This window comes from Colletotrichum lupini, chromosome 2 (assembly GCF_023278565.1).
Source record: "Colletotrichum lupini chromosome 2, complete sequence".
In the NCBI taxonomy this organism is placed as follows: Eukaryota; Fungi; Ascomycota; class Sordariomycetes; order Glomerellales; family Glomerellaceae; genus Colletotrichum; species Colletotrichum lupini.
The window spans coordinates 1,431,062-1,450,738 of record NC_064675.1 but is presented as its reverse complement, the minus strand read 5'-3'; the positions used below and the strand labels follow the sequence as shown (position 1 = coordinate 1,450,738).

The 19,677-nt window shown below is 53.3% G+C and overlaps 8 protein-coding genes and 1 non-coding gene across 9 annotated transcripts; 5 read left to right on the top strand and 4 right to left on the bottom strand.

Moving 5' to 3' along the window:
• Positions 1-70: 70 nt before the first annotated feature.
• CLUP02_02809 (heterokaryon incompatibility protein) lies at positions 71-2,623 on the bottom strand (the record flags this gene model as incomplete). The annotated part of the gene is made up of 3 exons (XM_049281837.1): positions 71-1,770; positions 1,830-2,349; positions 2,603-2,623. 3 exons carry the CDS (start codon positions 2,621-2,623, stop codon positions 71-73), a joined length of 2,241 nt encoding a protein of 746 aa, XP_049138980.1.
• CLUP02_02808 (uncharacterized protein) lies at positions 2,372-4,797 on the top strand (the record flags this gene model as incomplete). The annotated part of the gene is made up of 12 exons (XM_049281836.1): positions 2,372-2,627; positions 2,699-2,753; positions 2,811-3,092; positions 3,157-3,187; positions 3,228-3,282; positions 3,410-3,443; positions 3,509-3,683; positions 3,745-3,889; positions 3,943-4,028; positions 4,108-4,270; positions 4,503-4,644; positions 4,722-4,797. The coding sequence occupies 12 exons, from the start codon at positions 2,372-2,374 to the stop codon at positions 4,795-4,797; spliced, it is 1,500 nt and encodes a 499-aa protein (XP_049138979.1).
• Positions 4,798-6,113: 1,316 nt separating this feature from the next.
• On the top strand, positions 6,114-7,756 carry CLUP02_02807 (major facilitator superfamily transporter; the record flags this gene model as incomplete). Its single annotated transcript, XM_049281835.1, has 3 exons — positions 6,114-6,267; positions 6,341-7,344; positions 7,409-7,756. 3 exons carry the CDS (start codon positions 6,114-6,116, stop codon positions 7,754-7,756), a joined length of 1,506 nt encoding a protein of 501 aa, XP_049138978.1.
• Positions 7,757-8,564: 808 nt separating this feature from the next.
• Positions 8,565-8,651, bottom strand: CLUP02_tRNA042. The gene has a single exon. It is a non-coding gene; the product is annotated as a tRNA-Pro (tRNA).
• A 409-nt stretch (positions 8,652-9,060) lies between these two features.
• CLUP02_02806 (uncharacterized protein) lies at positions 9,061-10,764 on the bottom strand (the record flags this gene model as incomplete). Its single annotated transcript, XM_049281834.1, has 5 exons — positions 9,061-9,254; positions 9,334-9,567; positions 9,623-9,748; positions 9,803-10,143; positions 10,721-10,764. The coding sequence occupies 5 exons, from the start codon at positions 10,762-10,764 to the stop codon at positions 9,061-9,063; spliced, it is 939 nt and encodes a 312-aa protein (XP_049138977.1).
• A 1,948-nt stretch (positions 10,765-12,712) lies between these two features.
• CLUP02_02805 (uncharacterized protein) lies at positions 12,713-13,822 on the top strand (the record flags this gene model as incomplete). The annotated part of the gene is made up of 3 exons (XM_049281833.1): positions 12,713-12,820; positions 12,886-12,954; positions 13,022-13,822. The coding sequence occupies 3 exons, from the start codon at positions 12,713-12,715 to the stop codon at positions 13,820-13,822; spliced, it is 978 nt and encodes a 325-aa protein (XP_049138976.1).
• Positions 13,823-13,946: 124 nt separating this feature from the next.
• On the bottom strand, positions 13,947-15,360 carry CLUP02_02804 (uncharacterized protein; the record flags this gene model as incomplete). Its single annotated transcript, XM_049281832.1, has 9 exons — positions 13,947-14,004; positions 14,075-14,184; positions 14,254-14,314; positions 14,411-14,607; positions 14,667-14,846; positions 14,899-15,020; positions 15,058-15,167; positions 15,226-15,300; positions 15,356-15,360. 9 exons carry the CDS (start codon positions 15,358-15,360, stop codon positions 13,947-13,949), a joined length of 918 nt encoding a protein of 305 aa, XP_049138975.1.
• Positions 15,361-15,402: 42 nt separating this feature from the next.
• Positions 15,403-16,503, top strand: CLUP02_02803 (Mov34/MPN/PAD-1 family protein; the record flags this gene model as incomplete). The annotated part of the gene is made up of 2 exons (XM_049281831.1): positions 15,403-15,427; positions 15,494-16,503. The coding sequence occupies 2 exons, from the start codon at positions 15,403-15,405 to the stop codon at positions 16,501-16,503; spliced, it is 1,035 nt and encodes a 344-aa protein (XP_049138974.1).
• Positions 16,504-17,656: 1,153 nt separating this feature from the next.
• CLUP02_02802 (uncharacterized protein) lies at positions 17,657-19,645 on the top strand (the record flags this gene model as incomplete). Its single annotated transcript, XM_049281830.1, has 5 exons — positions 17,657-17,725; positions 18,226-18,263; positions 18,535-18,728; positions 19,068-19,326; positions 19,444-19,645. The coding sequence occupies 5 exons, from the start codon at positions 17,657-17,659 to the stop codon at positions 19,643-19,645; spliced, it is 762 nt and encodes a 253-aa protein (XP_049138973.1).
• Positions 19,646-19,677: the final 32 nt, after the last annotated feature.

Sequence of the window (19,677 nt, the reverse complement as noted above, 5' to 3'; positions counted from 1 at the left end):
CCTTGCTTTGGTCGCCCTCGTCTTCTATCAACCAGATAGTTTACTAGATTTTACTAGCCACTTCTCGCATTCAGATGATTCGTATGGTTCTAATTCCATCAAGACCACAATTGTTCGATAAGCTTCCATCGGCGTTATGTGTCCCATTCTGCAGCATCTCAATCTCTTCTGCATCGTTGGTTACTGCCAGCCCAATCCTCTTGAAGACCTTCCTCTTCTCATCTACGGCCATCAGCAGAAGGCACCTCACAAAGCCATCAGGTTCATCCTGCTTCTGTGCGATAATGTAGTATAGCGATCCTGTGGTATTCTCGTCGTTGAAGCTTTCCTGGCCAATGTCCATGTGTACCAGAGGACCAATATTCCGTTGCGGATCTTTCCTCGATGCTATGACAATGACACCGTTGACTTTCAGAGAGAGGAACCGGCGTTGGCTGCCGGACTTCACAAACATTTCGAAGGGCAGCACACAACATCTAAGATCGACATGGCCTCCTTTTACCAGACCCGTCTTGTTTTTCGACACGTACTCGATTCGGACGTCTTCCACCTCTATTAGCAGTTTCGATTGATCAATCAGGGGTCCAGTTATGATTTTGCCATCGACTGAGGCCCAAGAGAATGATGGGGCCCTGTACACCTCGGGCCGAATAGATGGAGAGCCGTCGACCTGCGTCTCCTGATCAACATGCCATAGTAAATTGCTGGCTAAATGCTTCCGCCACATCCCCACGACATAGGTGTCGTCAACGAGAGTTTCGAAATGCTGAGCTATGCCTGAAAGAGCCAACAATTTGTCGGAGGCCATAGTCAAGCGGGTGCTTCCATACGCTCTCACGATTAAATCCCAAATTCGATGGTAGAACGTGGGGTCGTCCGGCTCTCTCTCTCGCGACATTGCATCAGGGCCGTAAGCTTCTTTACTGAGTCTCTTGAATTTTGTCGGAACGCTGTTTGCCAAGATTTCCGGCATCTTCTCTGGATAACACTCGCCCGCCGCTTGCTCTCTACATTCCCAGAAGAGTTGATCGCGGCCAAAGTGGAGAACGCGTGGTGAAAGCAGACGCTCCTGTAGAACCCAGCCGCGCTTATTAAGATGACACTGCCCAACGGCATGGCCCCAAAATGACATGTCGATAATGCTGCAGTCGGTGTATTCCGTTTCCAGTCCAAACCCCTCTGCATTGAGGCACATGTCGGTAGTAAGGCTCACTCTCGGATCCCGCTTGAAGAAAAGGCCCTTGGAACTATCGCGTGCTCCCGCTGCAGAGATGTTGCAAAATGAGTTTGAATACACTTTGTGCATCAAACCCGCTTCGACCAGCCAGTCGGAGAGATCGTCTCGATCCTGGAATATGCACAGCGAGTCGATCCAGAGGTACCGCACGCCTAGTTGTCGAGTGACTTGCACGGCTTCACGGAATGTCTTTGGAAGCTTGGAGAGCTCGATGCCTCTTTTGAAATCGTCGCACGTGGCTTTCTTCAGTTGCAGAAACTGGGCTGAACCCCAGCAATGACTCAGGGTCGCATAGCGATCATTGTGCGAAGGCCGGTGTTCTGCCGTGATTACCAGACGGACAACATCTGTTCCCTCGCAACCAGCCTTGAGGTCAAGCAATCGAGTTGGATACCACGGATCCGCTTTCAGCTCAACGTTGCAAGCCGTGTGAGTAGACAAACAGGTTTGCATCCATAAGTTTGCTTTAGCCCACGCTTCCTCGGAGTCCGTGTTGTTACTGGAGAACGGTATCATCTTTCCGGCATCCTTGTCTGGTGGCCGACCACATTAGAAAAAGCTGACGGCTCATCAACCCGGCAGTGTTACTTACAATCACCTCTCTGTACCACATAAGTACCAGAAATATTTTTTTGATCAAAATGAATTTCATCCGTGAATCCCGACTCGAATGAAATGGATATCATCAAGTCAGACCCAATGGCTTTTAGACTCGGTTCCTCGAGAAGGACAACTGCGCCCATAGTCACTAGACCATCAAACTCGTCCAACCGTTGCCCAGGTGTCCAGGACTTTGCACCGCCTGCCCTAGGGCGTGAGGTCCAAGTGGCGTCGAACTCTCTCAGTCTAATCTGGTCCTCCTCGCTGATCTGGAGCCAGAACGGACGACATGTCTCGCAAGCGTCGAGGGCTGAAGCTTCAAGGCTCGCGACCGATTCGTGATGAGCAAGTAAAATGGTGGGCTCGGAGCCCTCGTCGGTATCGCGAACCCAACCCTTCCGGTGTTGGAACGCCCCAACGCAAATTTCACATATCATTCTGATAACCTGTGCCGATGGCAAGAAAGCTTTACGACAGACCCGGGATGGAGACAGTTGAACGCTTGCCGTTGTCTTTGAGGATGATGCTGTCAGTATGTTGTGGGTGACGCGCCATCTCGTCTACAGTCAGGCCCCTACTCGTTCGCGCGCGGGGTCAACACCTACGGCTGAACTTCAGCTCGGTTTACTGCACTGCAGGATTGAAGCTTGTCATTGTGATAGGCGATGGTTCATGCATAAAGCTGGGGTTGATAGGCAGCATAGAGATAAAGCCAGCCTAAGGCTGGGCGCCAAGGCAGCCACAGCGCCAATGACCCTAGCTCACTGGATTGACTTCCTCGCACATGACAGTGGCCAATTGTGTTGTTTTGCAGAGAGAAACGGCAACGAAGGTGCGGTTGGCTTCATGTCTTCCTCACAGTCAACTTGACTAGAGTCAGAGCAATATCTTCCCACTCGAATTTACTTCAGGAGAGGTGGCCCTCAGCCCTCTCGAGTGTTTCCCGACTTTCTATAACTCTGACAAAGAGGAGCCCGAAGCTGCAGCGTAAGCGCGGTTGCTGGCGTTCGTTTGTCGAGGACAAATGGGTTCCGATGGTGTTTCAGCCCAGCATATTACTGCTCTTGAAAAATGTTAGGTCTCTGACCGTCACGCCAAACCTCGAATTGCAAATGCTTGACTTACATCCAAATAACGATCCAGTGTTGGACCCATTCAAGCCATGGTTGGCGCAAAAGGAGTTTAGCAACCAGTGTTCGCCGCGACAAGCCTTGGGAACCGGACTTGTTCTTCTTGAATTCCTCTACGCAAAGAAGTAAGTACGCTCTTCGAAGTCGGAACTAACAAGCCTTTTCTCCTGCTGCTGAAGCCACAATCAGTGCCCGGAAGAGACCTAAAGTCACATGCCTGGTACTGATTGATATTCCGGATTTCTGATAAGCATCACTAGATGCTCGAACTTGCTTGCATAAGCTGGCTTTCGGCAGTATCAAAGGAACATCTTAGTGGGGGGAAAAAAGTTTCCGTTTGATTTCCCAAGTCGCTTCAACTTTGGGTTTCGAAGAGAAGGAGAAAAAAGAGAAGATGCAGGGATGGAAGGGAGAAGGGGTTTGTCCGCAGCCCCCCTCATAGACAATTGGCTTTCTCCCTACAAGACTCTGACAAAGTAAGCCAAAATTACTGAGCATGAAAACAAATGATGCGGATGCCTTGATCGGTTTCGGACTTGAGCATCGAGACTATCGATTCATCGACGTCCTCAAAAACTCGGATGATATCGGAGAGAAAGCGAATCAATAATTGGGCATCACATTTAGTTGAACCTTTTTTTCCCACAAGGTTGCAACACGAGTTCCGAAGCTCCGGGGGCCGCTCGAATCAGAACGGAGCAGTTGTCAACCTCCACGTGTGAATGTTGCAGAGATATTGCAAAATGAGACTCCGGTGTTACGGCTCGAACGGTCCAGCTGCAAGCCTCAACTCCCTTACAACCACGCGCCTTTGCCGATCGGCTCGGGGCGGACCCACTGATGCCCGCCGGGCGGCGGGTCCAGGCCATGCAGCCACTTAGAAGCAGCCCGCCGGCGCGCGCAGGCGGCCAAACACTAAACAGTCATAGAGTTGACGCTTCTCTCGGCCGCCCACAGACGCACACACACTCGCAGAACACCATCTTCAGCCCATGGAACACACTATCGTCATTCCGGTCCCCGGAGTCGAAGATCAAGACCACAGACATGCCGCGCTGTCGGTTTATACGACCATGTGCGCCTAGCATTGGCATGGAGCTGATCTATTGCTGTCAGCCTGTCACTGTCGATATGGTGTAGATGTCAGACAGTCAGATAGATCTAGTCTTTAGGTGCCGGCGGGCGGATAACATCTATCACAAGCCTAGACAGCTCTGGCTTATTGCCTATCGCGACATTTTGCAACCATTTTCAGACAAGACCAAACGAGCCTTCGGTCATACTACACGCTACTATGGGTTAGGTGAACGGCTCCCCCTTCCACAGGGCCACTGCCGAAGAATGGAGCTTTAGGACTTCCGCCCCGGTCGCGGATGGCGGACGATGCGTGGATGGGCCCATATTGATCAAATCGCTTCGTGTAATCCCACGCAGTCAATTACACCGACATCAACAGACACACATAAGGGCATTATTTGATCAGTAACGCTTGGAGTTGCCGTCGGCCGTGGCGTTTTCTCAACCTCGTCTGCCAGAGACCGTTATCAGCAAGCAACGCCTCCGACATTACGCCGCGACGCGGCAGCGTAGATACACGAGTCAGATCCCCGACGTCAGCGAGATGAGACGAACAGGTTTTTTGGGTATGTCTTTTGCGTCCCTTCATTTCGAGATTGAGTGAGAACACTCCCAAAAAGGAGAGTACCCGAGAGGCACAGCTCTAAAAAGGAGACACAGAGAGTAAACCATACAAGGAACAACCCTCAGCTGTCAGGTCTGATTCGGGTCCACGGCGATAGGAATGGGGACTCATTGGAAGATGGAGAATGAAATCGTTGTTGCATTTGGGGGTGGGCTTGCCATCATGCACGAGCCCGCTGCCGCCGCCGCCCCCCTTCAAGCGTTGAAGGGTGAAAGGCCGGCCCCCTTTCGGAGACCCACGAAGAAGTCTTGAATAATATCCTCATGTCTTTGCATCTGCAGTCTTGGCAAGCGACAGGCTGACAGACGATCCGAAGAACGGGGTTCAATATCATCTTGAGTATTAGCCTCCATTACAGGCTTACAAGCGTACGTAGACCTCGTGTTTTCTGCACTTGCTATTGATCGTACCCGGAAATGCGGCAATTTGTGACAGGCTTCTAGTTCCCAGGCTGTCTTCAGCTGGCATGTGTGATTGTCTCAGTCTCTCACTCCCTCTGTCCCTCTCTCTCTCTCTCTTCCTCGCACAAATCAAGCCTTATTAATCTCCTTCTTCTTCTTTGTGGTGTTTTTGCAGGCCGAAAATTCTGCAAGCCACCCCGAGAACCGGACGCACGGCAGTACGCCGAACATTGCCCAACTGAACCTGAACTAGGCATGGATTATTCGCAGGCTTGCAGGAATCTAATCGCCTTCTGGGAAATGGTTCACGCGGTGCTAGCTTCCGAGTCCGGGGTTGCCCCCGGGTCGGACGAGAGCAGCCCAAGACGGAGGAGAACACTGACACAGGCCAGAACTTTTTTGACTTGGTCGTTATCTAGGGCGTTTCCGCTCTTGTGATTGGATGAAACGTTATCTCCCCCGCCGGCATTTACATATTGAATTTGACTTCAGTCTTTTGCAAGACGGTTAGCTTTGGGAGGGGGGGGGGGCGTGGTCGACGACTCGACACTAAGACTGGAGACCCCGAACAGTCGGGACATTTCCCACGCCACCGCGCCCATCCTATCACAGCTCTCAATTGGGTTCTTTGAGAGAGATAAGGCAACATTTTAGTTGTACGAATACCGTTTCTAAAACCAGATTGTCGCGGGGTCGCAGTGAATTCTATGGGGATTTCGAAGTCGGGATGGATCGAACCATGTGGGCGGGAACCCAAATGCAGTAGACGCTAGGAGGCCAGGGGAGTTAAGCATCGACTTATAACAACTCGACTTCCCTCCTCGTCCGAACTGAATCCTGAGAGTGTGTCCGAACCACAAGTCCATCAACAACTTCGTCGACTCTTCACCTCGCCGCCCTCACCAAGCCGGCTTTCACAGGGCAACCCACCCAAACGGTGTCTCAGCGGTTGTTGAATCTAGAGTTCAACACCAATCCCGCGATCGAACACCCTTCACCGAGGCCTCACCGAAATCTCCACAGTTCATCCCAGAACCGCAACGATGCCCGACTGGAAGGCCATGTTCGCCCCGGCGCCGTCCCTGGACGTGCCCGACCTCGAGACCGTCGACCTTGCCGACAAGGAGATGGAACGCCGCATCGTCCGCAAGCAGGATCTCAGAATCCTTCCCTGGATTTGCATCACCTACCTCCTGAGTACGTTTTCTCCAGCATCACGAGAAAAGACGAGAAAGTTGCCATCAAACATCCACTAACACGAGAATCGCAGACTACCTCGACAGAGTCAACCTCGGCAACGCCCGCACCCTCAACAACGACAAGCCCGAAGACAACATCGTCACCATGCTCAACCTCACCGGCCAGCGCTACAACGTCGCCGTCGCCCTCTTCTTCGTCCCCTACGTCCTCATGGAGTTCCCCTCCAACATCATGCTCAAGTACTTCTCCCCCTCAAAGTGGATCTCCCGCATCATGGTCTCCTGGGGCATCGTCACCATCTGCACCGCCGCCTGCACAACCTACGGCGGCCTCCTCGCCGTCCGCATCATGCTCGGCCTCGCCGAGGCCGGCTTCTTCCCGGGTATCATGATGTACCTCTGCTTCTGGTACAAGCCCGAGGAGCGCGCCACCCGCATGGCCATCTTCGCCTCCTCCGTCGCCGTCGCCGGCGCCTTTGGCGGTCTCCTCGCCACCGGCATCTCCTTCCTCAACCGCAAGGGCGGCCTCACGGGCTGGCAGTGGCTCTTCATCCTCGAGGGCATCCCCGCCGTCATCGTCGGCGTCATGGTCTGGTTCATGCTCCCCGACTACCCCCAGACCGCCGCCTGGCTCACCCCCGAGGAGCGCGCCTTCGCCGTCAAGCGCCTCGGCCCCTTTGCCCCGTCCATGTCCGACAAGCACTGGGACAGCAAGGTCGCCAAGAAGACCATCATCGACCCGTACTTCTGGCTCTTCGCCGTCATGTACTTCCTCATGACAAACTCCCTCAACGCCTTCGGCTACTTCGCGCCCACCATCGTCTCCTCGCTCGGCTTCAAGGGATACAACGCCCAGCTGCTCACCGTCCCGCCCAACGTCTTTGCCATGTTCATCATCATCGGCAACTGTCTGCACAGCGATAGGACCAAGGAGCGCTCTCGCCACGTCATTGGTGCCTTGATCTTCGTCGCGACGGGATACCTCCTCCTGGCCATCGTCAAGCACTGGGGTGTGCGCTACTTTGCCGTGTGCATCATCGCTTGCACCAACGCCGCCGTCCTCCCTTTCGTTGCTGTAAGTTCACGAATCTCCATTGAGGCATTGAAAAGAAGAAAAAGTAGACTAATAAGCAAAATAGCACCGCACCGCAACCGTCCAGGGCTCCACCGCCACCGCGCTCGCGACCGGCGGCATGATCGCCATTGCCAACACGGGCGGCATCTCCGCCCCCTTCCTCTTCCCCAGCACCGACTCCCCCATGTACAGCATGGGTAACTGGACCATCTTCGCCTTCCTCGCCACGACCGCCATCCTCACTGGCTACGTGTGGTACGTCTTTGGCAGCCACTCGGGCTACCGGACCGGCACCAAGGACGCCGCGGGCAACCTCGAGGTCCTGGACGCCGGCGCCGGCGACCCCGATGAGCTCATGAACAAGAAGATGGGCATCGTCACCGACCAGGACAAGAAGGATGAGGAGGCTTAGACGAGCCCTTTCTTGCCTTGGTAGAGAGGGGACGGAGTAATTTGGAAAAAGGGATAGACTTTTGCGCGCGTTGGTTGTATGGATATAGAAACTGTTGATACCCCCGCTAGACAGCGGTCGCCTCACAAGGCACAATGAAAGCTTATGTTGGATGATTTACATCGACTCGCGGTCCACGGATGTGTTTCTGTGATTCACTTACCTCGCTACATCACCGGGAACATCATTAAACGCGCGCGGAAAACACTTGCCGACGGGGCAGGGATGATGAACTACTAAACGAGGGGATCACGACTCTTAAGCAAACAAAGTTTTGTACCACGGAACCGAAGAAGAAACGAACCGCCAAGGCAAACGTGCTCCTGGGATTCCCTCTGTCTTGTGTAACTTCCATGACGTGAACCGCGGGTGCCACGGGACACGCCTAAAGGTTGTGTTGCCTGCCTCATGTAAGCCAAGCCTGTCAGAGTTCTGGGCGCACACGAGACTTTCGGCAACGACATGCGCCGCGGCTCTTCTGTCTTGCACCCATCTTCTACGGCCGTCTCAGAAGCTTCGGCGCAGGGACAAGGCAAAAAGTATATCGCGAAGCTGGCCAGTCGTATCACGAGTTATACCGCGTACTATAGGGATTGACTCGCAGACTGCAGCTGTGGAGAGAGATGTTTTGTAATCGGGAGTTGTCAGTGCGCCCACCACCACAATTAGCCCGCGGATGTCGCAGACATCACGAAATTGTCAGAGGCAAAAATACAGCACACGAAGCGCCTATCGCCAGTGTTCAGAACCGCAAAATGCAAAAGAATTGGGCCCTAACCAGGATTCGAACCTGGGACCTCTCCCATACGTGTCGTGAAGACCCTAAGGGAGAATCATACCGCTAGACCATCAGGGCTGATCGATTATCCAACTGTTGCCAGGTGGCGCTTGTTGACGACGGGGAAGGCCGGAAGTTGTAATATGTTTGGCTCTCGATAGACAGCGGGAGCTAATGCAACTCAGTGAGAGATTAAGTCCGGCACCTTCAAACTCATTCCAACCTTTAATTCTAAATAAGAGCAAACTCGAGAACCTTCTGCATCCTCCCCGACAAAATTTGAGGCGTATGCGAACAGGAAACTTTGCTGAGGCTTTATTTGTTCTCTGGGGAAAATGTTATCCGTTTGCGGACTGCATTGCCGCTGTTATGCTTTTTAATATGTATGAAGGTCAACCCTTGCTGTGTTACCCTGCCTTGCCCACCACCTTTCCGCAACTCAAAACTCATTTTCGATTCCTTCCAACTGGGGTTGTGCCGAAAAAGCCTATTCCTCATTCTCAAACGTCACCGAATGTGTCAGCGCCCAGTCCCGAATGTCGTTGAAGTTGCGGCAGGTGTGCAGCGTGCTGAAGTCGGGCCAGTGGCCCTCGAGCGGGAGATCCGGGTACATCTTGAATGTGAAGACGCCAATGTCGGCTTCGCACATCAGGTTCAATCTCAGGGCTTCGATGCAATGGTCTAGTGAGCTCGTTAGCCATGCGGTTTTTACTACATTCTTGCCACTCATGCTCGTGGCTCATGAATCCTGGTGACTTACTCAGGTGTCCTCTCAAGTCCTTGTGCTCAACGGCCACGTCGCCGCCGACTTCTTTCCTTGAGTAGTACTCCGGGTACGTAGCTTGACGGAGCAGGTTCAGGCAGTGAAGCTGGTGGAACACCTCGAGGCCGACACGGTAACCTTCCTCACCCGTGACGGCGTTGGTGGTCTTGATTGACTTGGGATCGAGACCGAGCTTGTCGAGCTCGGCGCGCGAGATCATCTGGTCGCCGACTACGCCTCATTAGCTTCTATCATCACGTCACCAGCCATTGGGTCGTCTTCTTACTATTGTTTGTGATGTGATCCCATGCTCTATCGATCTCGTATCCAGCACCGACAAAGGGTGACCAGTCCATAATGGGCGTCAGGTTGTACCTTTCGGTGTGGTACTTGATGATTCCTGCAGCAGGGGCTATGAACTGTCAGCCATGATGAAGGGTGATAGTCATTGGGCGATGATTCTTACACCATGACGAGTACTTCTCCGTCACCCAAGTATCGTCCTTATTGGTGTTGCCATAGCGAAGGCAGAATGATGCAGCAAAAAGCGTGACAGACGTCGTCAAAAGCACGGCGTGAAGAGCCCAAGGCCAATACCGCAGAAGCCGCCGCGCCTTCTCTTTGCACGGGTGTTCATCGCCGAGCCTCATCCGCCTCCATGTCGCTTCGTTTCCTCCTGTGGCGGCCTCTACGTTCTCCGTGCTCTCCGTGTTGAGGCTTCCGGCGAGACTCTCGACTTCCTCCTCCTCGTGGGGTACGGACCGGTAGACCTTTTCTGAAGACATAATTATTAAAGAGAGAGGGACCCTCTTCGGCGGGCAAGGTAGTAGCACCGGAAGGTTAAGTTGGAGCACGCCAGGTGCCTTATTAAGAAAGAATAGAAGGCGAAAGAAGGGATGCTGTCACGAATTTGACAGCAAGGGAATGGTACAACGACGTCAAGTCGGGTATAGAAACAGATGATGGGAATTGAAAATGACCAAACAAGAAAGAGACAAGAAGGGAGAATGATAGAGTGGTATGCACAGAATGGGGAGAAGGGGAGGGGAAACAGTTCGGAGGCAAGGCCAGCAGCTCTCTGAGAAGGTAAGAAGAGACGAGTGCCAAGACGATCGCTTCGGGCGCGGAAAATCAGATTACCAAACTAATGGGTGATCACAGACCGTCCAAGTCGATTAGTCGATGGGATGGGTGTGGGAAGAGGAGACTCGGTAGGGAGAGAGGGAGAGAGAGGGCACGGGCAAGAGGCGGCGTCAGCGAGAGGCTACGCGCCGCAACTATGTCCCAACTCGAACAATGACAGGACTCGACTTTGGAAGGGGATCCAGTTCGCTCAAGACCGAGGGAGGAAAAGTCGCCGTCTGGCAGGTGTGTGCAATGCAACCTCGCCCCGTTGGGATACTTGGGATCCATGGACCATAGTGGCATAGGCTCTGGATAGTCGGATGGAAATTGCCAGCTAGCGAGATGTCATCCAGCCACCAGAAACGTTTGGGCTGTTTGATCTTCGTTGCGAAGTTGCGGCACAGGCCAAGAAGCCGATCATCCCAAGCAAGAATAGACGAGACAGAAAAGAGGTCGAGTCCGTCACAGCCGGGGGTGGGACCGGGAATGTAAGTCGACTCGGTCAAGTTGCAAGCCTTGGTTCAAGTGATCATGGGCAATACTGCGTGCTACGTGCGCCGTGCAGTGAGGGATGATAATAGATGGTCGGAAATAATTAGCCGCTCTCGTCCAATAACCACGGCGATGATTGGGCTGGCCCTTGTTGATGAACAATCCCATGAACGGGATTTCGTGCAGTCTTGGTAACATCTGCAGGGCTACTCATGTCAGGTTTAGTCAGGTCCAAGCCCTGGCTCTTGTATCCCTGTCTCCGTCCCTGCAGCAGGCTTTCTGCCTCGAGAATGTGATAGAGAGCTGAGAACCTTCTTCCCATAGTCAAGAGTTGAAGAGACTCAAAGAGAGAGAAAGAAGCAAAGAAAAAGGGGCCCCTGGCAATGGCACAGCTGAGGCGTTGGTGCGGTGTCTCAGAACAGGGGTGTGTCGAAACGCGGAGTTTGGTGCGACAGGGTGTGGCTTGCGGGGGAGATCCCACGACCAGTCACCACGTTCCAGCGCCTCCAGCCCATCCCACAGGGGATGCACCGACCACTCACGAACGCCGCAAGGCGCCAGGGAAGAGCCCGGGCCGCCTATGAGGCTCAAAACCCGGCAACTTGATGCCGCATTGCTCATGGAATATCCACCACCACAGGACACCAACAGTGGTCGGTTTTGAGTCGGTACACCTCTTTAATCTTGACCCAGGTTCGGTTGTTGTCAGTTCTTGGCATTCTGGGACTGTGGCTGTATCAGAGGTCCCTTGTGCGGCTCATCCTCTCTAGCGTACGAGTAACAGTACGACAGGAGATGGCTGATGGATCATCACCGGGCCACCCTACCAGCGTATTTCCCCGACACACTGCGGCGTCGCGAAGACCTTCCGTAACGTCCTGTCGATCAGGCTTAGCATCAGATCGTGTTGGGGTCTGTCGAACGAGACGCCAGGCACAACGAGAGAACACCCTCGCTTTCCCCTGTGTGCTCCCCGTCTGCTGACCGCCCAGGGTAGTCTTGGAACTTCTTGGAACTGAAACTGCAAGCGAGTCCAGTACCACATCCATGTTCATGTCTAAAGGGAATAAGGTAGTATGCTTGTTGTCTTCTCATTGCTTGGTACGAGGAGTACTCCGTATACGAGCTTTCGAAGTGGAGGACGACAACCATCGTCGATACCGCAAGCGCGGGATTCGGCTCATATCCTAGTCCAGGAACCTCCCCTTCCAGCCTCCCCGCGTCCAGCATCTTGGTGCTGTTCGACATCATCAGCGTAGCCCCGACGAGTTTTGAACGAGTCCCATCTTTTGCGGCTAGCTCAGTCCGAGCAACTATCGCAAGCCGTCATAGCCCATGGCCCTGTCTCTCCACCCCCTTTCAGACCCTTTCCATCTGGTATCCCGACTCTGAGACGTTTCTGGTCCTACGCGGCAGGCCGATCAGAGTTTGACGCCTTCTAGTCGAGGCCCTTTTCGTCCAAACTTGGGGCTTCAACCCATGCCTTCGTCACTAAGTCGAATGGAGACTCGCGAATGGACCAAGTGCCGTGCCAAAAGGGGGGGTGCCTTGTCAACTCGCCGTGGAGGGACGAAAACGCAGAGGTCGTTGAGCAAGATATAATATCTTCTCAAACCCGCTCATCAGCCCACCATTGCCTGACCATCCGTACATCTCATTCCACTGTTGGCCCCTGATCGCTTGACGCGACCCTTCATTCCTTTCTCTTGTAATCCAGTTGCTGTCATTTGCTGCCGGTCAGCCAATCATTCTTTTCAAGATGCACTACCCATCCTTTGGCCACTTCCTCTTGGCGAGCATCCTTGCCGTCCAAGGTGTTCAGTCGTTGAACCTCATCCCCACGGGTCAGGTCGCCAGACGCTATGTAGTAAGTTTGCCTTCCACGATGAGTCTAAAGTGTGGGAACGCGAGGACTAATATGAGGTTAAATAGGCTCCCGCCTTGGCACTCGCCATGCCTGCCCTAGCTGCGCCCCAGGCTGCCAGCATCGAGGCTCGTGAGGTAAGATTTAATCTTCTCAAATGTGCTCAGGTCAAAGAGTTATGTATATACTAACACCACCTCTCAGCCTCACCACCGCGGCAAGAAGACCAAGAAGGCCAAGGCCGCTAAGCGCGAGTCTGCTGTCGATGAAGCCTTTGAGGCTCACGACATCGAGGCCCGCGAGCCCCACCACCGTGGTAAGAAGACCAAGAAGGCTAAGGCCGCGAAGCGTGAGGAGTCTGCTGTCGATGAAGCCTTTGAGGCTCACGACATCGAGGCCCGCGAGCCCCACCACCGTGGTAAGAAGACCAAGAAGGCTAAGGCCGCCAAGCGCGAGGAGTCTGCCGTCGACGAGGCTCTCGAGGCTCGTGACATCGAGGCTCGTGAGCCCCACCACCGCGGCAAGAAGACCAAGAAGGCCAAGGCCGCCAAGCGTGAGGAGTCTGCTGTCGACGAGGCCCTCGAGGCCCGCGATGTCGAATCCCGCGAGCCTCACCACCGCGGCAAGAAGACCAAGAAGGCCAAGGCTGCTAAGCGCGACGAGTCCGCCTCCGACGAAGCCATCGAGTCTGCCGAGCACGAGATTGAGGCTCGCGAGCCCCATCACCGCGGCAAGAAGACCAAGAAGGCGAAGGCTGCTAAGCGTGACGAGTCCGCCTCCGACGACGCCGCTGAGCACTCCGTCGAGACCCGCGAGCCCCACCACCGCGGCAAGAAGACCAAGAAGGCGAAGGCTGCCAAGCGCGACGAGTTCGCTTCTGAGGACGCTGCCGAGCACGCCATTGAGGCTCGTGAGCCCCATCACCGCGGCAAGAAGACCAAGAAGGCCAAGGCCGCTAAGCGCGACGAGTACGCCGCCGTTGAGGCTCGCGCTTTCACCGCTTAAGGGGGGTTGTCCAGCTTTGTGGCAGACATGGGGGCCAACAACTTAATGCTCTGACCCGGGCAACCCTTGAGTTGAGACGACCGCCAGTTCTTCCTTGTATCTAGAGTCCGAAATTCACAGCAAATTACATCAAGTTCGGATTCGGTTGACTGGTTCGCGTTCGCAAACCAACTTGGCCAATGCTGTGTTGTGTAGACTAGAAAATCAGCTTCTCGTTTTTCCATATATTTTTAACAGTAATAATGACAGTACCAAAGTGCATTTTCTCTTGGCCCAAACATGTCCTTGGTCGTGCGTCGTTGACCATGAAACTCTACTGCCGTCGCAAGGCCGGCAGACTTCGGTCTGATTCTTTTTTTCTCCTTTGCTGCTTGCATGAACCGCAACGTGTTGCGACGAAATTAGCGTTTCGCCTCAAAGTCATTCCTGACGTTGGGACGATATCGAAACATCTCGGAGCCGGACCGGCCGCCCATTGCGGAGGCGGGGTGACTAGGACACCCCTCGTTATCGCGCTCGTAACGTCCGTATAGTAGATGCGAAAGCAGCGGAGACCCCGATCAAGATCCCAAAGACCAGTTGACGGACATCCATGATGGAAGTACGCGAATAATTGACCCGGGACTGGCGATATCCGAAAATGCCATGACGTGTGTCGTTTGTTGGAGCCACTTGACCCAGCAACTTGGAGGCTCACGGATTTCCACATTGCCAAGAGTTGCTGTTCGAATGTGATCTACCAGGGACGCCCAGTGATTCGTTTCGGAAAGGATCATTGCCAGGAACTGCGAGCCTTAGGTCGCAGCAACTCGTCGAGATCGCTTTCGGTCCTTTCCCCAAGAACCCCCGTGATCTTTTGCTCATCTCCCGCTGATTTGTACCATCGATTGAACCGTGGATCATGGACGGCCATCTCCCGAACTAGTTCCACTTGGCAGTTCTCAACTTCATCACAATTCCAGTATGTAGCCACATGGAAATAGCAGACGAGACGGGAGGCCTGAGCATAGCCGAACATTCGCATCTTCCATTCCAATTGGTATGGCTCGCGACCGTAGGCTGATTCTTTTTTTGACTTTGCTCGAATCCCAAGGGTCAAAGCGAACTTCCGTCATCTTGTCTGTTACATTAAAGACCGCAAAGTCCGGCTGGACCAATGCCAGCTCGTCAAGACCGAAGCTAGAATATTGACTAACATCTTTTTTCATCGGTTCTCTTTGATTGTATGTGGATACCGTGTTTCTTGAGCTTGATGTGATCGAATGCTTGATTGGCGTTCACCGTGTTGATGATGTGCATGATGGGTGGTCGTGGAGCTCTCAGGTAAGTAAGCCTGTAAGTGCCCCTGACACCTCAGGTCGCGATTGGAATGGCGAATGCCTAGCGAGGCTTATGTAATGCACCAAGCTCCGCCTCGGAGTGATAGCTTTATCTTATCGATAAGATACGGCTGAGGCAGCTGGATGGTGGGGTAAGTGCTTCCATTGTCACCAGCATCTCCAACCTTCCTGTGAGCCTAAGCCGTCCCTCAACGTCATCTCCTGCAAACACAACTGCTCACGCGGAAACGAGCAGTCAAGATGGAGACAGCTCTCAAGTCGTGGGGTATGTCGTGAAATCTTTTACACTGTCGCCATTGCCGCGCTCAATACAGCTGACCACTTGCTCTAGAGCTCGACAACAACGTAAAGTTGGTTGACACCAAACGCGACGCTCTCTACAACCTCGACCACGATGCCCAGAAGGAACAGATGAACGCCCGCCCGTGGGCCGCGAACCCGAACCACTTCAAAAATGTCCGCATAAGCGCCGTGGCTCTCATCAAGATGGTGATGCACGCCCGTTCCGGCGGCAACCTCGAGGTGATGGGTCTTATGCAGGGCTATGTCAATGGCGACACTTTCATCGTCACAGATGCCTTCCGATTACCCGTGGAGGGAACCGAGACGCGCGTCAACGCCCAGGGCGACGCCGAAGAATACATGGTCGAATACCTCAGCCTCTGCCGTGAGCAGGGCAGAATGGAGAACGTCGTCGGATGGTATCACTCACATCCAGGCTACGGCTGCTGGCTGTCCGGCATCGACGTCGGCACCCAGGCGCTACAGCAGCAATTCCAGGAGCCCTTCCTCGCCGTCGTCATCGATCCTGACCGCACCATCAACGCAGGCAAGGTGGAGATTGGGGCTTTCCGAACGTACCCCGAGAACTACATCAAGGAGAAGGAGGGCGGGGCCAGCGGCAGTGGCGTTACCAGCGACGGATGGCAGGAAGTCCCTCTGGCGAAGGCGGCAGAGTTCGGCGCTCACGCGAACAAGTACTACAGCCTCGAGGTGTCCCATTTCAAGAGCACGCTTGAGTCCCAGATGCTGGAGCTGCTGTGGCACAAGTACTGGGTACAGACGCTGAGCCAAAGCCCGCTCATTACGAATCGCGACTACGGAAACAAACAGATGCTTGATCTCGCATCCAAGATCAAGGAGACTACGACACAAGTCGCCCGTCAGGGACGGAGTGCTCCGGGAACGGGTGGTGTCGGCGCGGCCAGCAAAAAGGTCGACGGACTGCTCGAGAAGCTCGTGAAGGACAGCAATACTGTGGCGATGCAGGAGCGGACTGGTCTCGTTGCGATGGAGGTGAAGAAGAAGATCTTCAATGACGTGAGCACGAATGCGTCGTGAGTCTGGTAGAAGTTTCGCTTTGTTGCTTGGCCTCCATACAGGTCTTCGCGAGGTCTTGGGCATGATAGATGGCGTTCAAAGGATAGGGTGGGCTTTGGCCCCGAAATGACGACATGATTTTGAGCCGTAATCGCCGCTGTAAAATGATGTTTTACCTGATTGAAGTGCCTCCGCTGATATCCCACTAAGTCTTTCAAGCCCTCTAGCCTTATTGTGACTGTTTGAGCTGCCCACGTGAGGCTTGAGCTTCCCACGTGAGGCTTGAGCTTGACCACGATCTTGAATCGTAAGCTGTTTTCCGGGTGAAAAGTACACACCTAGTATCCCGCGAATACATTGCACCTAAAAGCTCAGCCTCAACATACGATGACCTTCAGATGACACGTTCCAAGGGGCCGAGACGGTTCATTTCAAGGTGGCATCGAATACTCAGCAGGCGAAAGCAGCCTCTGTGCCGATGAAGTCCCTCCCTTCCTTCGGTTCTCTGCCAAAGGAAGGATATGAATTTCGCAGCCACATCTAGCCTGGTTAGATGTGCATGCCTTCCTACTAATTCTTTCGGTTCAGTCACAGGCTTTCCGACTAAATATTTGCTGTGTTACACAGATCACTCTGAACTTGCAATTATCGAATGCATCAGACCGGTGAGAGTTCCTAAGTAACTTCGCCGACCAAGTGATGTCAGCTTTCCCCAATCATGCTCATCCACGAATATTTCATCTCTCTTATAACACTTGCAAACGGTTACTTCCTGGGCGAACCAACGCCGTTCCCCATCGGCAGTGACCGAAACATAGCTAACACCACCTGACGGCGGGTCCTCAGTGAAGCTTCTCGGCTTTCCCTTGCTCCAGCACTATATCACGCTCTACGTCTATGCCTTGTCTAGTGAGAAATACATGCAGATGCACAATAATGTTTGTTTGCGCTAGGATGAGACCCAGGAGGACCGGCTCAAGTTACGGGTCGCCGGTCCTCAGCAAGAAAACCATGTCCAGAGCCAATGCTATCCAGTATTTCAATACTGTCATCCAGAAACGAGTAGCTCATTTCTTGTCAAAGAGTTTTTGCCTTCAGCCCTTATCGAGTAGTAGGTTCATCGCTCAACACATCCGTCCAGGAAACGACCATCTGGCGCGATGTACGACCTTAGATGTGTCATTTCCCAAGCACACTGGCTTATGGAGTGTACTTCCCGAATGCCACCACGTTCCTGTCGAGCGTAAGTCAACATCACTACTGTAGAGAATGATTCAATGATCATGGCTATGAGGTGGCGATCTCCTGGTAAAAACGCACCAATGGAGTGCTTGTCCCGCCACATATGAAGACAAACCTCTCAGACAACACCAGCTCTCTGGACTCAATGGAAGGTTCTTCAGAGAGAGTGGATGAGCGACGGCTTTCAAAGACTGGCTATATGTATCAAGGAAGTGATTATTTCTCCAGGACCGTGAACGAGGCAGAGGTAATGCGGAGGACCACCTAGGCATTGCGACGTAAGCGGATGTGTTGGGCTCACGTTCCCGAGCTCTATGATGTCTCCTTTGCTTGCGCTTCTGGAAAGAAATCCTGTCACCAACCGATTCGAGACCGCAAACCTGAAGATTTGGCTCCTGACCTCCAGAGTAGTAGCCTAGATGAGAGCATTGGATCCTAAACTGGAACCACGTGGCCCATCTTAGCCTCCACGGCCAAGGGCAGAATACCTGGGCGCTTTAGGCTTCTACGATAGACGGGCCCCTCGATATAGGCATTAGGTACATGGTGGCGCGAACACGGGCATATCCACATCCCTTCAAGTTCCGGCTATTTGCCTAATATCATCCTATGGCTCCCTTTGCTATATTTCCCATGTACCCATAGATCCGCATTTAACTTATGAGATGAAGATTCAGAGCATGGCGATTAAGCGTCTGTCATGTTCGTATCAGCGGATACAGTTATATGATTCACTGTGTCGCATTGGGGATGGGATAAGAGTCTTTTGAGGTATGTTCCATCGTATTATCAAGATGATTGCATATTTAGATGCATACATAGACGAGTCGATATGCTGAGCTTCGAAGGCCAAAACATCGCCCTATTTCAAGACGAGACCTACGTCCGCTCCTCATCCACCTCGTCATCAGTCCTCTCGAAACGGTGCACAACATGCCAGAGATCGTCCAACGACGTCTTCCAGACGAGGCTCAGACGTAGCATCTCGCCAACTCGACCACGAGGTAAAAGGCCTCCAGCTTCTCATAGGTGAGTTGGTCATCCCGAGTAAACTGAACTCTATGATCCATGTATCTTGGAAGAGCCCGGCATTGCCTTCCGTAGATCAACAATAAATGTGACTCTCCCAAAGAGCAAGACGCAAACTGCGTCAACTCTCACGAACCTACCGAGGCCGAGAGGAACACTTCCTAATCTACCACTCACTTAGTCTCACTGTTCCCGCAGGCTTTTACCTTCCACTATCATAACCGCCTCATGCCGGTCGGCGAAATATCAACAATAGTCCAGACCCCGGAAACCGATTCTCAATGTATGTATCCAAATGGCCTCTTTCCTTCTAGGCCTACCGCATCCTGTCATGGTCCGTCCTCTTCCATCGGCACCCTCCCCTAGACAGGGCGGCAGAATACCATTAACGACTTCGTCCATCATTTATCGCTTAGGCCATTTCCGCATCGAATCCTCTGATATCGGACACATGTCGATACCCGTCCAAGCAGCAACAAGCTACATGGCTCAAGTGACCCCCCTAAAACTGACCCGTTCTCAGAAAACATCGTCACGACCAACGTCCCAATTTCAGCCTTGTCCAATCCCAGGGTTCGTCGTCCGAGGTCGATCGAGTTCTTCGAGATAAAAGTCGTCCGCCTCGCTCCAATCGTATACCCTCACCGTATCCCTCCTCTTGTTGACACCTCAAACCTCTGCCCTTCCCAGTCGGCCAACAGCATCCATCATACTTTGCACCAGTCAAAGCCAGTCTCCCATGCCATCCACTCAACCTCAGTCCCGGCCCGTATATCCAATTGCCTGTCGTCGTCGTCGTCGTCGTCGTCGCCGTCGTCTTCGTGCTGACCGTATGATCCTCATTCATCCCGGGGCGATGGAAAAGCCTGGTCCTTCATCGCGGTTCATATAGCAGCCAACGCAATCGATATCAATCACCTCTCA